Source organism: Budorcas taxicolor, chromosome 21 (assembly GCF_023091745.1).
Source record: "Budorcas taxicolor isolate Tak-1 chromosome 21, Takin1.1, whole genome shotgun sequence".
In the NCBI taxonomy this organism is placed as follows: domain Eukaryota; kingdom Metazoa; phylum Chordata; class Mammalia; order Artiodactyla; family Bovidae; genus Budorcas; species Budorcas taxicolor.
The window spans coordinates 71,847,342-71,864,283 of record NC_068930.1 but is presented as its reverse complement, the minus strand read 5'-3'; the positions used below and the strand labels follow the sequence as shown (position 1 = coordinate 71,864,283).

General features: G+C 42.7%; 1 protein-coding gene across 7 annotated transcripts in view; it reads right to left on the bottom strand.

The window, feature by feature from the left end:
- MARK3 (microtubule affinity regulating kinase 3) overlaps positions 1–16,942 on the bottom strand; it is a 110,828-nt gene that overhangs the window by 34,495 nt on the left and 59,391 nt on the right. For 6 of the 7 annotated variants that reach the window (XM_052659984.1, XM_052659985.1, XM_052659987.1 and 3 more), the window contains exons 4-5: positions 3,732–3,780; positions 1,408–1,473 (exon numbers count right to left, since the gene is read on the bottom strand). In XM_052659984.1, coding sequence (XP_052515944.1) covers positions 1,408–1,473; positions 3,732–3,780 — 115 coding nt within the window. Of the gene's footprint in view, positions 1–1,407; positions 1,474–3,616; positions 3,781–16,942 lie in introns of those variants that run through there. The other variant, XM_052659990.1, reaches the window with a different exon arrangement.

Genomic DNA, 16,942 nt, shown 5'->3' with positions numbered 1-16,942 from the left:
AAACTACACATTTAAAATACGAAGCACACAACTAATAATGAACTGCTTCTGCTGCTGCTGCTAAGTCGCTTCAGTTGTGTCCGACTCTGTGAGATCCTATGGACAGCAGCCCACGAGGCTCCTCTGTCCACGGGATTCTCTAGGCAAGAATACTGGCGCGGGTTGCCATTTCCTTCTCCAAATAATGAATTAGGAGTATGAAAAAGTGGTGTCAGGGGTGTGCCTGCTCTGCTCACAACAGATTTACAATCTTTTATTTAGTGGTCAACTCATCACAACGAGGCTGTGATTCAACTTTCTGTCTCCAGGTTTTACATTCTGGATCATAGGGCTTGAAATCGATACTGTGGAGTTAAACAGAACATGTCTCTAGTAGTTTAAAATTTCATTAATTCAACTCAATTCTTATTTGCTCAGAGTCTGCTATGTGCCAGGCACTGTACTAGAGGCAGGGAAAACATAAAGACAAACAGCAAAGCTTCTGCCTTTCACAATGAAAGGTCACGCTTGGTCCAAAGCCTACAGCACAGCCCAGCCGTAATCGTGAAATAAGAATCTCTGTGAAAAAGAGCAGCTATACATTCATTTCATAAAAATGTCTACATTTATATATCCTTACAGGCAAGGAATTACTAGTCTTTAATCTTTAAGGAAATCTAATCATATACACTGTGACCACCATTTCTGGCCTTGGGAAACAATGGGCACCACTGATGCAAAAATCTGATAAACAAATCCATCCAACATGTAGTACACATTTATTTCAAACAGGCTAATGCACTGATGCTTTTGAAAATTCAAGTACTGGAATAAAAAAAAGTGCTATAAACAATGGAATATTACTCTGCTTTAACAGGGAAGGAAATTCTGACACACGCTACAACATGGATAAACCTTAAGGACACTGTGACATAGGAAGTCACAGAAAAGAAAAATACTGTACGAGTCCACTCAGATGAGCTCCCTAGAGTAGTCAAATTCATACAGACAGCAGAATGGTGGTTGCCAGGGGCTACAAGGAGGGAGGATGGGGAATTATTGTTTAATAGGAACAGAGTTTCATTCTGGGAAAATGAAAAAGTTCTGGAGATGGATGATGGTATTGGTTAAAAATGTGAACGTACTTAATGCCACAGAACTGTACACCTGAAATGGTTAAAACGGTAAACTTTATGTTATACCATAAAAAAATCCAAGTATTTGCATATTATCAATTAACGATGGTAACAATGAAATGCTTAACAGCAACCCACTGAACTGCCAGGAATCAGCTTTTCTGATTCTCATCCTAGTGTATTATGATTCTGAAGGTTACATGAAACTCTATCAATTATCTATATGGGCAGTGAGGTTGCATATTCTTCTAAAAGAGAGAGACGAAAGAAAAACAATTTATAATTGCCTTACCTCCACTTGCATACTCCATGATTAGGTAGAGTGTTTTGTCAGTTTCAATGACTTCGAATAACTTCACTAGGAGAGGAGAGAAGATACAGGAGAAAAAGAAACAAATGTCTGTATGTTTATACATATAAACTAACCACAAAAAGTTAACTTTTTCCCTGTCAATACCTGGCCCTCTAAAAAAAAATGATTTTAAGAAACTTTATCCTACTCCTGCATGTTCAGGTCCATTCACCTGTCATTGTGGGTTTAAGGATACACAGAATTCCACTTGAGACTTTTGTTGCTTAAGAAATTTATCACAATTCTCAGAGAAAAAGATTCCTTTCTTTTTTAATGATGTATATTTTATTTTTGTTTGTCCAAGCCATGCAGCATGCAGAATCTTAGTTCCTTCACCAGGGATCTGACCAGGGATCCAACCTGGGCCCTGTCAGTGAGCGTGCAGGGTCCTAACCACTGGACCACCAGGGAATTCCTAAGATTCCTTTGTTTCTATTATAAAGCCAGAGATTGAAAAATAGAACAGGTTATACTGAAAAGAACTTTTTAATTATTTTCAATGGGTCAGTGTGACTGCTATAGCAGTCTCTTATTACAGATAAAACTAATATTTCCATTACTGCTAATTCATAAAACCATAAAAAATCAATCAGAAATATGTAATTTTTAAATAAAACTGAAGTTGATTTCTAAAACTATCAAATCACTATGTCCTGTATCTATTTTGTTAATACATATGTTACAGTTAAATTCAGCAAAAAGGAGAGCAGTGAGGGAGAATGCTAGTCTCTTCTATTGTGGGTTATTTTCTGATGCTTTAATACAGAATATTAAATCAAATCAGTAGCTTGCACAGTATTTGATGTGTTTGTCGACCTGGTGAGTTAAAACTATCATATCATTTCTAAGATGGCATATGTTCAGGTTGTTAAGAAAAATTATCTAAATAAATTTCAGGCATATGCTGGTAAACTGTCAACATGTTAGTAAATTCTGTAATTCCAATGCAGGGGGAATCCCCTGGCAGTGCAGTGGTCAGGACTCTGAGCTTTCACTGCAGGGGGCCTGGGTTTGATCCCTGGTTGGGAAACTCAGACCTGCCAAGCCAAAAATGAATTAAAAAATAAAATTCCAATGCAAATACTGGCTCTTCTAGGAAAACTATTTTAATCCAATGGGAATTTATATTTTCAAAGATATGTCATTTAGTAGTAAGCAGAGAACTTCAATCAGGGTACAAATTAAGAAAAAACAAAACAAACTGGCTGGCTCTTGGCAGTGCGTTGGCGGCGGGGAGTTGGAGTTTGCAGTCCAGCGCTGGCTGGCTGCCCTCACACAGCTGCAGGGCAATATGGAGGCCTCTCTGCGCTGCCGTATCCTGCCACAACCCTCTCTATTCTCCCTAGCCCTGTCACAACCCAGATATGGATCGTTCACATCTTAACTAACATCACCAATAAGGGGATAATGGCTTGGTAGCATTTCAAATATTTCTAGATTGTAGGACCTATTACTATATAAGAAAGCAGTTGTATTATTTTAAAAGATCTGCATTATGGATGGAATCAAAACTTTTCACTGAGGTGTGTACACAGGGTCAGCTTTCATGTTGTTCCTACAACTATGAGGAGGGCAGGACCATGACCCACCCTCATCTTTAGACACACCTCACTGCATAAAGCAAGAGGACACAGAAAGCAGGTCTGCACAGTGTATAACAATTCACACCAAAGCCCTGTGTCAGATAGCAAGCACCCTGTATGTTTCCCTGGCTGTGCTGAGCAGCATGTAGGATCTCAGTTCCCTCACCTGGGATCGAACCTGCGCCCCCTGCACTGGAAGCACGGAGTCCTAACCACTGGACTGACAGGAAATTCCCTTCATTTTTTAAGATATGTTTCAATGCATCATTATTTTCTTAGGGATACAGCCAGAGCAAAAAACACCCCTGAAAACTTTAGCTTACTGTAATTCCCTCTATCTAAAATTTAGGTACAATTATGACATTTTGATATACTAAAATTTAGAAAATTACAATCTGATTACAGACGTTTCTACTAAATTAAAGCTTTACATTTAAATGTTTAATACTGAATCTTTTAACCTATCTTCAGCAATTTCAAAAAGTTAACAGAAATGATCAACTACACACACACACACACACACACACACACACACACACACACACACACACATTCTAAAAGTGTACCTGGAATGGGAGAAGGGAAGAAATCTCCTGTCACTTCTGGAATATATGTTTAACTTTATGAAAAACTTTCAAGAATGCATTTAGACCCAAAAGTATTTAAGAAAGCAGAAAGTACCTATGTTTGGATGATTTAAAATCTTCATTATTCTTACTTCTCTGAAGAGCTAAAAAACAAACACACACACAATCCCCCCAACACACATTATTAAACATTATATTCCACAGTAGCAATATAAATTAAATTTTTCTCTTAGATAACCGATTCACTGATAATGTTTAGTAGTCCACATCTAAGACATGGAAATTCAGAGTAATTATGATGTAGTTTTGTTGTCTAATACTAAATGAGTCCATTTAATGCTCCAATACTAATGCGTCAGTTTTATCGTATGAAAAAGCAGAGTTCCCAGAGGAGGATGATATTTTGCTACTGTGAGTTATATTTTGCTATCTTGAACACAGAAATCAGATTTAAGCAGAACAGTTTGTTATTAGACTTAGTCCGATTCAGTATCTATCGAGGAATTGTAATTCTGCAAATCAAAACTTGTACAGTCCCAATGAACTGTATCATGAGTGTATTAGATTGATAATTCCAAGTAATTCTATAAGGCTTTAAATAAAACCACTTCAAGCTGCCTAGCCATCACACAGAATAAGGCAGAATATTAAACTGTTGCTGTACAAACATGCTGTGAATTCAGAGGCGGGTCACAGCATCATGATCTGGGCTAATATGAGATCTCATAAAATAACAGAATTTTAAAGGCCATCTTAAGACAACCCTCCTGCAAACCAGTGGAAACCAGAAAAAGAGAGGAAAGATATTCCAAGGTTCCCCTATCTTTCTATGGGGAATGTGGTTAGAACTAGTCTCCTAGCACCCGGGGTATCACAGCCTGGAGGAGGCAAGGCTGGAAAGAGGTCTGAGAAACAAGGAGCAGCTGCCTATGGGCCGAGAAGCTGGGACTCTCCCTGCACTTGTCTTTGTCCACCGGGTCTAATCTAGAAATGCATCAGCAACCAGAGGCATGGAGGCACAGCATCTGACCTACAAACAGCTCAGAGCTTAAAAAATGGAATCAAGATCAACAGCCTTTCTGTCTACAAGACTGGGCTTCCCAGGTGGTGCAGTGGTAAAGAATCTGCCTGCCAAATAGGAGACACAAGAGACCCAGGTTCGATCCCTAGGTTGGGAAGATTCCCCTGGAGAAGGAAATGACAACCCACTGCAGTATTCTTGCCTGGGAAATGCCATGGACACAGGAGCCTGGCAGGCTGTAAGTCCATAGGGTTGCCAAGAATCGGACACGCCTGAAGCAACTAAACAGGACCACCTAGAATCCTGGATCATCCACTAAGGGCGTGGGCTCCTTCTTCGTCTCCCTCTGTTAAGCAAACACAGGAGCCCTGCTTTCCCAATTCATTACAGCTGGACTTGTACCTATGATTTGAGCCTCCCAGTTATTTCTATGACTGTTAAATTAGGAGAGCGACAGGCTGGCTATCACACTAACTCAGCTCAGGACACTGTGTTTAGAATGAAGCCCTGACCATGGCCATGGCAGACTGCCTACACTTTCAGCCTCACCTCCAGGCACTCTGATTTCTCCCAGAACATACTAACTCCTTTCCTTACAATTTTTTCTCCTTTTCATCCTTCAAGTCTCAGGCAGATTCTCTGAAAACCTTATCTAAGTAGGTTTCCTTTGTTTTACATCACAGCACTTCTTTCCCAGAATGTCTTTCACATTGTGATAATATATTGTGTTTATCAGTTCATTTCTGCCGCCTCATCTACAGGGAGTGTGTCTGCCTCCTGTCACCAGCGGAACCTCGAAACCCAGCCTGGCACACAACAGGAACTCATTTGTTTGATAAATGCCTGCAAGAAAGTACTGACTACCAAGAAGTGTGGTTTGAGCCAGTCTCCTTCGCATTCTAATGACCACACTGCTTTTAGATCCTGAGTAGCAGAATGCCTATGACAGGGTTGTCACAGTTCTGCTGGCAAAAGAGGCCCAATAAAAACAACTTACATCCTACTAGCAGCACAGCACTCCAACATCAGAACCAGAGAGCAGGAGAAAGATGGAGGCCTGCAGGGACCCAAGGGACAGAGAGCTCACCTCTGCTGCGGAGATGGGCACCATGGAGGTAACTGGATTTATGCGGTTCAGAATGGGCTGGGGATCTGAGCAAGACAGGGGGGTGCAACCAGTGAAGACTATTTCAAGACCACCGGGTGCTCCATCTGGCAGAGCGCGGGTTTCCAGGTGTGGACTTTACGCCACAGGCATCAGAACATTAGGGTATCTGTGCAAACTACAGGTTCCTGGGTTCTACCTATCACTAGATCTGAAATGAGCTTTGAGAATTTTACATTTCAACCTGCACCCCTGGTGTGGTGCTTTTAAAACAGGTCCACAAATACTCTGACAATCCTCCTCTTAAAAGGCAGAACTTAATATTCCTCCGTTTCAGTGTGGACTGCACTTAGTGGCTCACTTTTCATGAGGAGAGGAAAGCAGAGCGGTAGGGAGGGGGCTTCAGAGACTAAGCTGTAAAGGCACCGGGCCGCCCTCCTTGCTCTCACAGATCACTGATGGGCAGGTCCTAAGGACATTAAGTACCTCAATGGACAGGCCCAGATGGCAAGGAAACGAGGACTCATACCTGTGGCTGGTGAGGAACCGCAGGCCCTAGACAAAAGCCAGGTGATAGGGCCTTCTAGAAGCAGATGCACCAGCCCCAATCAAACCTGTGGGCACCTGCAACTGCGGCTCTTCCCCAAAATATCTTGACAGCATCTGAGCCAGAACCATCCAACTAAGTTACCCGCAAACAGCTGACTCAAAGAAACTGCGATCACACAGGTTCTAAGTTGCTGAGTTTTAGAGTAATTCTTAGAGAGCAGGAGTAGGTAACACACGAGAGGAAACACACTGAAGCTGGAAACCAAACCCGTGCGCAGGCCAGGGAGCGACAGTCAGAGCAGGGCATGGAGCAGCAGACTGGTTCCAAACTGGGGAAGGAGCACGTCAAGGCTGCACATTGTCACCCTGCTTATTTAATTTACATGCAGAGGACATCATGAGAAACGCTGGGCTGGATGAAGCACAAGCTGGAGTCAAGATTGTCGGGAGAAGTATCAATAACCTCAGATACGCATATGATACCACCCTTACGGCAGAAAGTGAAGAGGAACCAAAGAGCCTCTTGATGAAGGTGAGAGAGAAGAGTGAAAAAGTTGGCTTAAACTCAACATTCAAAAAAATAAGATCATGGCATCTGGTCCCATCACTTCATGGCAAACAGATGGGGAAACAAAGGTAACAGTGACAGACTTTATCTTTTTGGGGGGGGATCCAAAAATCAGTACAGATGGTAACTGCAGCCATGAAAATAAAAGATGCTTGCTCCTTGGAAGAAAAGCTATGACCAACCTAGATAGCATATTAAAAAGCAGAGACATTACTTTAGCAACAAAGGTCCGTCTAATCAAAGCTATGGTTTTTCCTGTGGCCATGCTATAAAGAAAGCTGAGGGCCAAAGAATTGATGCTTTTGAACTGTGGTGTCAGAGAAGACTCTTGAGTGTCCCTTGGACTGCAAGGAGATCCAATTACAGAGTCCTAAAGGAAATCAGTCCTGAATGTTCACTGGAAGGACTGATGCTGAAACTGAAGCTCTAGTACTTAGACACCTGATATGAAGAACTGACTCTCTGGAAAAGACCTTGATGCTGGGAAAGATTGAACACAGGAGGAGAAGGGGACGAAAGAGGATGAGATGGTTGGATGGCATCACCGACTCCATGGACCTGAGTTTGAGCAAGCTCCGGGAGTTGGTGATGGGCAGGGAGGCCTGGTGTGCTGCCGTCCACGGGGTCGCAAAGAGTCAGACAGGACTGAGCGACTGAAGTGAGTTACACACAGCAGAGGCCACACCAAGGGGTGTGTTGTGAAAACACACAGGGTAGGTGAGTGGGACCAGACAGAGCGATGAACAGCACAAGTCTCTTTCTGTAGGCAGACAGAGTAGCCGAAGGTCTCCCAGCTGGGCGGCGTCAGGGATCACCAAATAGCTCTATGTATTTACCTCTGTCAGAATTACACCGGAGAAGCAATGGCACCCACTCCAGCACTCTCGCCTGGAAAATCCTATGGATGGAGGAGCCTGGAAGGCTGCAGTCCATGGGGTCGCTGAGGGTCGGACACGACTGAGCGACTTCACCTTCACGCACTGGAGAAGGAAATGGCAACCCACTCCAGTGTTCTTGCCTGGAGAATCCCAGGGACGGGGGAGCCTTTTGGGCTGCCCTCTATGGGGTCGCACAGAGTCGGACACGACTGAAGTGACTTAGCAGCAGCAGCAGAATTACATATTAGGCAGAAACTAGAATCAACTCTATACCAACTCAATCGAAGCGGGTGGGGAGAAGAGGCGTGAAGCTAGTAGCTGCCGGGTGTCACCTGTGTCTGAAGTTCAGCGCTAGGTGCTCCATGGCTATGATCTGACTGAATTTTCACAACTCTTGTCAGGCGACTAGGATCATCTCCAGTGCACAGGAAAGGAGTACTGAGAAAGTTAAGAAACCAGTCCAAGTTTTCCCAGCTAACACATGCCAGAGTTCAAAGTCTGAGTTGTCTGACTCCAAAGTCCTAACTCATCTCATGATTCCAAACAGCCACCTTTGAAATGTACAAGTAAAACAATGGATACATTACAAGTCGGCAATACAGAAAACTCCAGAGCAACAGGTGGGTACTGGCACAGAATTTTTTTTAAAGTTGACAATTTGCGTATGTGATTAACATGCCAGAGATCTCATTGCCATCAACTGTGAACCTGATGGCTGAAGATAAATTTGGGTAGAAATAATTTGCTGAAAACATGCACTTTAAGGAAAGGCCTCACTAGAATAGTACAATATTTTTTTTAAGTTTTGCTACTATAAAAGGACATTTAAATAAGAAGCTCACCGATTTCTACTATCTTACTTCTCTACATTCCTTTTCAACCTTATGCAGGTGCTAGTTGTAAAAAATAAAATGAAATAACACAAAAATGCGTAAAGTGAAAGAATTCCCCTCTCTTCATTAATCTCCATCTTCTACACTAGCGGTCCCCAACCTTTTTGGCACTAGGAGCCAATTTTGCGGAAGACAAGTTTTCAATGGATGGTGGGGTGGGGGTTGTTTCAGGATGATTCAAGCACATTACATTTATCATGCACTTTATTTCTATTACTGTTATTACATCAGCTCCACCTCAGATCATCAGGCACTAGATCTTGGAGTTTGGGGACCCCTGTTCTACACATCTTCCCATTTTTACGTCCTTTAGGAACTGGCAGATAGGAGGAGAACAAACATTTCTGAAGGCAAAGACCTGGATCCTGGTGGTGAGAATACTGAAGAGACACCAAGCCTACAGTACCACAGAAAAACCAAACGTCCCCAAATGTAGGACCGAGGACATACAGAAATTATCCTTGGGAAAAAACAATTTTATCAATTGACCTAAAAATAAAATGAGCAGGGTCTTTACTGGGGGCTCAGTGGTGAGGAATTTGCCTGCCCACGCAGGAGACACGGGTTCAATCCCTCACCCAGGAAGATCGCACGTGCCAGAGAGCAACCAAGCCTGTGTGTCAACTGCTGAGCTGGGCTCTAGAGCCCCGGAGCCGCAGCTCCTGAAGCCCGAGCTCCTAGAGCCTGTGCTCTGAACAAGAGAAGCCACCGCACCGAGAAGCCTGTGCTTCGCAACGAGACAGAAAACCCATGCAGCAACAAAGACCCAGCACAGCCAAATATAAATACATAAAATTAAAAAGATAAAATAAGCATTATCAGAGAGGGCATGGGGTGAGGTATTGTCACAGTCATCAAACTGCGGCAAAAGTGACCCGACTGGCTTCTCTGAATACACAGGTATGAGACAGGCCAAAGGTTGAGAGCCTGTCAGCTGGGCAACTGACTGGAAGACAACTTATGTGTTACAAATAATGAACAGGCATACAGTCACCAACGTCTTCTTTACTAGGAAAGAGCTGTACTGTAAACCCAAGGTTCTAAATAAGAAACACTCAGTGAGCAAGGGAGAGGAAGGCAGAGTTGAAGCTGACACCCATGTTTGTGAATGTGGCTGCCATTGGCTGCCACTGTGAGACAGAGAAGACTCAAGCTGCAGTGAAGAAGGGTGGCAGGCCGAGTCTGGTTTAGGACACACCATGTGAAGGGCAATTAAGTGACGACAGTGAGAACAAAGCTCAGCAGCTGGCATTTTGGTTTGAAGCTCAGGAAGAAATCTGGGCTATTCTGCAGAATTATCAGCATAGGGATAGTATCCTTGGAAGGAAATGACAACCGCCTACCTGAAAAATGGAAAGATAGAAACATCAACGAACAAGCATCTCAGAGTGAAAACAAGATGGGGGCCACAATACAGACACAGGAAAACGCAGCTGGACTGACCGAACGAAACCCAGACACCGGCATCCAGTGTCCCCCTAGACTGACAAGCGGGGTCACAAACCTTGATTTATAAGCAGCCTCCTTGGCCCTAACATCTCTGGGGTACTTCATGAAGGAAGGAGGGAAGGAGGATCACCTACTTCTCCTCAGTATGTCCCTCTGTCTCACTCACCACACCGATCACAGAACTTCTGCTGAACGAAAGGACAAATCAAAGACCCTCAGACAGCCCTGAGGGAGAGAGCCTGGCAAGCGCCAGAGTTCATGGAGAAGGAACCATCAAGAAAAGGCACTGGTGTGACAAAGAAAAACACATACATGTCTTCGCCTCTCTATAAACAGGGTATTTCTGATGCCACTGGCTGTCTCTGGGCAGGCATCTGGACAGGTAAAGACTTTGACTTTTATCTGTCCTGTGAACTCTGAAGCACAACTGAATTATCTATTTAATTATCTATTTATCTAAATTAGATCTAAATATCTAATTATCTATCTCCTTTTCTCCAATTAATTTTAAGAAAAAGGTTGAAAATAAAGTGTGCACTTTTTTTTTTTTGATAAAAGGGGAAAGTTGCTCTATTCTAAGGACTGTTAACAACAGAGTTTACTATTTTTTTCATGGTGTGGGCCAAAGCTGCCGGTGGGTGGAAGGCAAGCAAGTTTTCCAGGGAATGTCTTTAAAGACCAGCAAATATGAGAGCCAGCACAGTAAGGCAAAACCTAAGGAGCTTAAAGAGAGTTTCATTACTCTCAGAACCACCCTAACATGAAAATAAACAACAGAATAGGAAAGCTAACACATGACAGAGAAAATAATTAAAAGCATTATTAAAATCTGTTTGTCTAACACTAGGCAAAAGCCGCGACCTGTCTCCCACCCAGGAAGAGCTGCCTACAGATGAGGGGAGACAAATGTGTGGGTGTTGTTGCTGCTCAGCCTCTATGTCCTTGTGACCCTATGGACTACAGTCTACCAGGCTTCTCTGTCCATGGGATTTCTCAGGCAAGAGCACTGGAGTGGGTTGCCATATATTTCTCCAGGGGAATCTTCCCAACCCAGGGAGCAAACCAGAGTCTCCTGCTTGGCAGGCAGACTCTTTACTGAGTCACCAGGGAAGCCCATGTGTAGGTGTACTACATGTAATTAACCAGCAGTTTACTGATATCACGTAGGGTTATTGCTAACTTTTGGCTACTGAACTATTACAGTGAGCATCCTTGTATATATACATCCTCATACACTTCTGAAACTCTCTTGGCAGAGCAGATTCCTAGAACTGAATGGAAGCCAAAGGGCATACATGCTTTTAAAATTTTGTCAGTACTATATTATTCTCTAAAAATATATTACTTTACATTACTGCCAATAAGAGAGTTCCTGATTCTCCACACTCTTGCCAATATTAATTATCAGCTTTTTGCAAATCTGATGTGAAAAACACATTATCTTTTCAGATGTGGATGTTGAACATTTTTACTTGAACACTGACCATTTGTCCTATTAATTGCCTGAGTATATCTTCTGACTATTTTCTATTAGGTTATATACTCCTGTTTCGCCTCAATTTCCAAGACTTTTTCTATAGTTAGGAAATAGGATCTTTGTCTGCAATAGCAGACAATGTTGGGTACCTATCCAAATTCATCCCGACTCTTTCTTTGCTGGCTTCTCAGAAACAATCGTTTCAGCTTCTTTAGCTATGTCATCTATTGTTCACCTACATATTTCTAAAACGCCAGACTATATGGCTTCCTTGATTTCCCACTGTGGATTTAGCTTTCCTAAAGCCTTTCCAAACAGACTTACGCTTTCCTTCTCCAACCTCTTCATGAGGTTCTATTATAGTTTTGGCTAAATAAATATTGTTTAATTTTTATTGATAAAGTAGTACATATATGCAGCTTTGAAAGTCAAACTGTGTAATGTAGTCTCTCTCTCCACCCTCAACCCTTGTTCACAGCAACAAGCCCACTTATCTCAGGTATTTGAGCTGCCTTACTTCGGAACAGAAGTGCCACTAGTCTATATCATTTCTTAACTCCTCCCTCTTGATTAACTATTGACTTGGTAATATTAGCAGTGAAGACTGCTCTTACATCCTGCCTCCCCACCCCACATCCCTTCCCTCCTTCCTCTGATCAGTCACCATAATATTTGGCTAAACTATTCAGTTTGCATTATAAATATTCTTTACAGCCACACTAGGAATGCATCTCTATTCTTTATTTATCAAAAATGTTTTGATTTCCTTTGAGCTAATAATTGCTTTAGTTATTTTGTTCACTTAGGTTTTCTATATATCTCTCACTTTACTGGTCCATCCTTAAGCTTTGTAACAGAAGTGTATCAGTTCAGTTCAGTTCAGTTCAGTCCCTCAGTCGTGTCCGACTCTTTGCGACCCCATGAATCGCAGCACGCCAGGCCTCCCTGTCCATCACCAACTTCCGGAGTTCACTCAGACTCAAGACCATCGAGTCAGTGATGCCATCCAGCCATCTCATCCTCGGTCGTACCCTTCTCCTCCTGCCCCCAATCCCTCCCAGCATCAGAGTCTTTTCCAGTGAGTCAGCTCTTTGCATGAGGTGGCCAAAGTACTGGAGCTTCAGCTTTAGCATCATTCCTTCCAAAGAAATCCCAGGATTGATCTCCTTCAGAATGGACTGGTTGGATCTCCTTGCAGTCCAAGGGACTCTCAAGAGTCTTCTCCAACACCACAGTTCAAAAGCATCAATTCTTTGGCGCTCAGCCTTCTTCATAGTCCAACTCTCACATCCATACACGACCACTGGAAAAACCACAGCCTTGACTAGATGGACCTTAGTCGGCAAAGTAATGTCTCTGCTTTTGAATATGTTATCTAGGTTGGTCATAACTTTTGTTCCAAGGAGGAAGCATCTTTTAATTTCATGGCTGCAGTCACCATCTGCAGTGATTTTGGAGTCCCCCAAAATTAAGTCTGACACTGTTTCCACTGTTTCCCCATCTATTTCCCATGAAGTGATGGGACCGGATGCCATGATCTTCGTTTTCTGAATGTTGAGCTTTAAGCCAACATTTTTACTTTCCTCTTTCACTTTCATCAAGAGGCTTTTTAGTTCCTTTTCACTTTCTGCCATAAGGGTGGTGTCCTCTGCATATCTGAGGTTATTGATATAACCTGCCTGCAGTAGTAGATATAATGGTCATCTGAGTTAAATTCACCTATTCCAGTCCATTTTCATTCGCTGATTCCTAGAATGTCGACGTTCACTCTTGCCATCTCTTGTTTGACCACTTCCAATTTGCCTTGATTCATGGACCTGACATTCCAGGTTTCTATGCAATATTGCTCTTTACAGCATCGGACCTTGCTTCTATCACCAGTCACATCCACAGCTGGGTATTGTTTTTGCTTTGGCTCCATCCCTTCATTCTTTCTGGAGTTATTTCTCCACTGACCTCCAGTAGCATATTGGGCACCTACTGACCTGGGGAGTACCTCTTTCAGTATCCTATTATTTTGCCTTTTCATACTGTTCATGGGGTTCTCAAGGAAAGAATACTGAAGTGGTTTGGCATTCCCTTCTGCAGTGGACCACATTCTGTCAGACCATCCCCATAGAAAAAAAATGCAAAAAGCAAAATGGCTGTCTGGGGAGGCCTTACAAATAGCTGTGAAAAGAAGAGAAGCGAAAAGCCAAGGAGAAAAGGAAAGATATAAGCATCTGAATGCAGAGTTCCAAAGAACAGCAAGAAGAGATAAGAAAGCCTTCTTCAGTGATCAATGCAAAGAAATAGAGGAAAACAACAGAATGGGAAAGACCAGACATCTCTTCAAGAAAATCAGAGATACCAAGGGAACATTTCATGCAAAGATGGGCTCGATAAAGGACAGAAATGGTACGGACCTAACAGAAGCAGAAGATATTAAGAAGAGATGGTAAGACTACACAGAAGAACTGTACAAAAAAGATCTTCACGACCCAGATAACCACGATGGTGTGATCACTCATCTAGAGCCAGACATCCTGGAATGTGAAGTCAAGTGGGCCTTAGAAAGCATCGCTATGAACAAAGCTAGTGGAGATGATGGAATTCCAGTAGAGCTGTTTCAAATCCTGAAAGATGATGCTGTGAAAGTGATGCCCTCTATATGCCAGCAAATTTGGGAAACTCAGCAGTGTCCACAGGACTGGAAAATGTCCGTTTTCATTCCAATCCCAAAGAAAGGCAATGCCAAAGAATGCTCAAACTACCACACAACTGCACTCATCTCACATGCTAGTAGTAAAGTAATGCTCAAAATTCTCCAAGCCAGGCTTCAGCAATACCTGAACTGTGAACTTCCTGATGTTCAAGCTGGTTTTTGAAAAGGCAGAGGAACCGGAGATCAAATTGCCAACATCCGCTGGATCATGGAAAAAGCAAGAGACTTCCAGAAAAACATCTATTTCTGCTTTATTGACTATGCCAAAGCCTTTGACTGTGTGGATCACAATAAACCGGAAAATTCTTCAAAAGATGGGAATACCAGACCACCTGACCTGCCTCCTGAGAAATCTGTATGCAGGTCAGGAAGCAACAGTTAGAACTGGACATGGAACAACAGACTGGTTGCAAGTAGGAAAAGGAGTACGTCAAGGCTGTATATTGTCACCCTGCTTATTTAACTTAATGCAGAGTACATCATGAGAAACGCTGGACTGGAAGAAACACAAGCTGGAATCAAGATTGCCGGGAGAAATATCAATAACGGAAGCGCATATCTCCTCTCAAATACTTTCAAATAGTCAAGTATTATTTTTCCCTCTCTGAAGATATTAGTATTTTGGAGACCTTTGTTCTGTTCTTAAGACTCGCTGTATTGGACTTCCTGTTCTGGATCCTATACTTTCCCACTTGTTAATATTCTCTCTTGCTAGTCCCACCAATATTCCTGAGGAAGGGTAAGCAGATGTCTAAATTCAAGACCTTGCATGGCCCACAATGTTCTGATTCTACCTTCAGATTAGATTGACATTTGGCTGGGTAAAGAATTCTAAAGTTTTCTCTGGTAACTTTTTGGTACCAAAAAGTTGGTAACAGTGAAGTTTTCTCTGAAAGGGCCCCACCCCCATTTTAAAGAGATATACTTGACATATAATATATATTAAGTCTAAGGTGTACAATGTGATGATTCGATACACACAGATACTGTGAAATCTTTACCACAATAAAGTTAGTTAACATGTCCTTCACCTCACACGATTACCATTTTTTTTGTTGTTGTTATGGTGAGAATATTTAAGATCCATTCTCACAGCAACTTTCAAGTACCCAATACTTGTTAACCACAGTCCCCATGCTGTACATTAGAAACCTGGAACTTACCCATCCTACAACTGAAGTCTGTACCCTCTGACCCCAATTTCCCTCAACCTCCCACTCCCTGGTAACCACTATGAACACTGTTTATATGAATTCATTTTTTTCTTCTTTTTTTCAGATTCCACATAATTGATATCATAAGCTCCAATACTTTGGCCACCTGATGCAAAGGGCCAACTCATTAGAAAAGACTTTGATGCTGGGAAAGATTGAAGGCAGGAGGAAAAGGGAATGACAGAGAATGAGATGGTTGGATGGCATCACCAGCCCAATGGACGTGAGTCTGAGCAAACTCCAGGAGATGGTGAAGGACAGGGAAGCCTGGCGTGCTGCAGTCCATGGGGTCGCAAAGAGTCGACACAACTGAGCGACTGAGCCACAAGTGTTGGTCTTTGTCTGGTCTAACTCAGCATAATGCACTTAAGGTCCATCCATGTTGTCACAGAAGGCAGGATTTCCATTTTTACAGCTGAATAATATTCTTATTATTATATAATACATGTTATGTATAAAATTGTGGAATATAGAATAACAATACCCCTCACACCTTTTTGATCCACTCATCTGTCAATGAACACTTAGGCCGTTGCCCTGACTTGGCTACTGAGAGCGACACTGCAACAAGCATGGGAGGTCAGCACCTCTCCGAGATGGTAACTGTATTTCCTTTGGATATACACTCAGAAATGGATTGCTGAGTTGTATGATAGCTCTATTTTTAATTTTTTGAGAAACCTCCACACTGTTTTCCATAGTAGTTGTTTAGATTCTGACCAACAGTACACATTTCCCATTTCTCTACACTCTTTTGAGCATAGAGTGTAACGGTTCTAACAGGTGTGAAGTGATATCTCACTGTGGTTTCAGTTTGCATTCCCCTGATGGTTAGTGATGTTAAACACCTTTTCATGTACTTGTTGGTTATTTGAAAGTCTGCCAGGGGCCAGAGTGAGGAACTCCGCCCATGGCAAAGGTCATGAGGAAGGAGGCTTGGCATACGCAAAGGTGTGATCAAGCCTCAGGAAACCCTGTTCCCGAGCATCTACCCCCGAAACCAGAGTCTGTTTTATGCTCTCACCTACACCTCTGACTTTTCGGGGGGCTCTCCCCCATAACCGTTTCTCTCGGAGGAGTAAACGTGCACCTCCAAGGCAATAAAAATTCCTGGGCGTGACAAGAGTGTTTCAGCTTACGGACTCCTCTGAAGGTGATCTAGCCCGCCTGTATAGGTTCGTCTGGCCACATGTGATTGTTTACAGCCTCCCAACCTGAGAGGCACGAGATGTTTAGACTTACTAAAGGCAAGTTCTTTTGGGGAGTTGGAAATTATTAGTATAGTGGGTTGGTTAGGAATTATATTGGTGAAGGGTTTTTCATTTGTTGTGCCAATAATTGCTGCTAATTCCCTGCCTTGGGTGTGACAAGGGTGTTTCAGGTCAAACCTCTCTGCTGACAGACTAGCTTGTGTGACAGAATTATCCATACTCCTGCCACTAAGCAC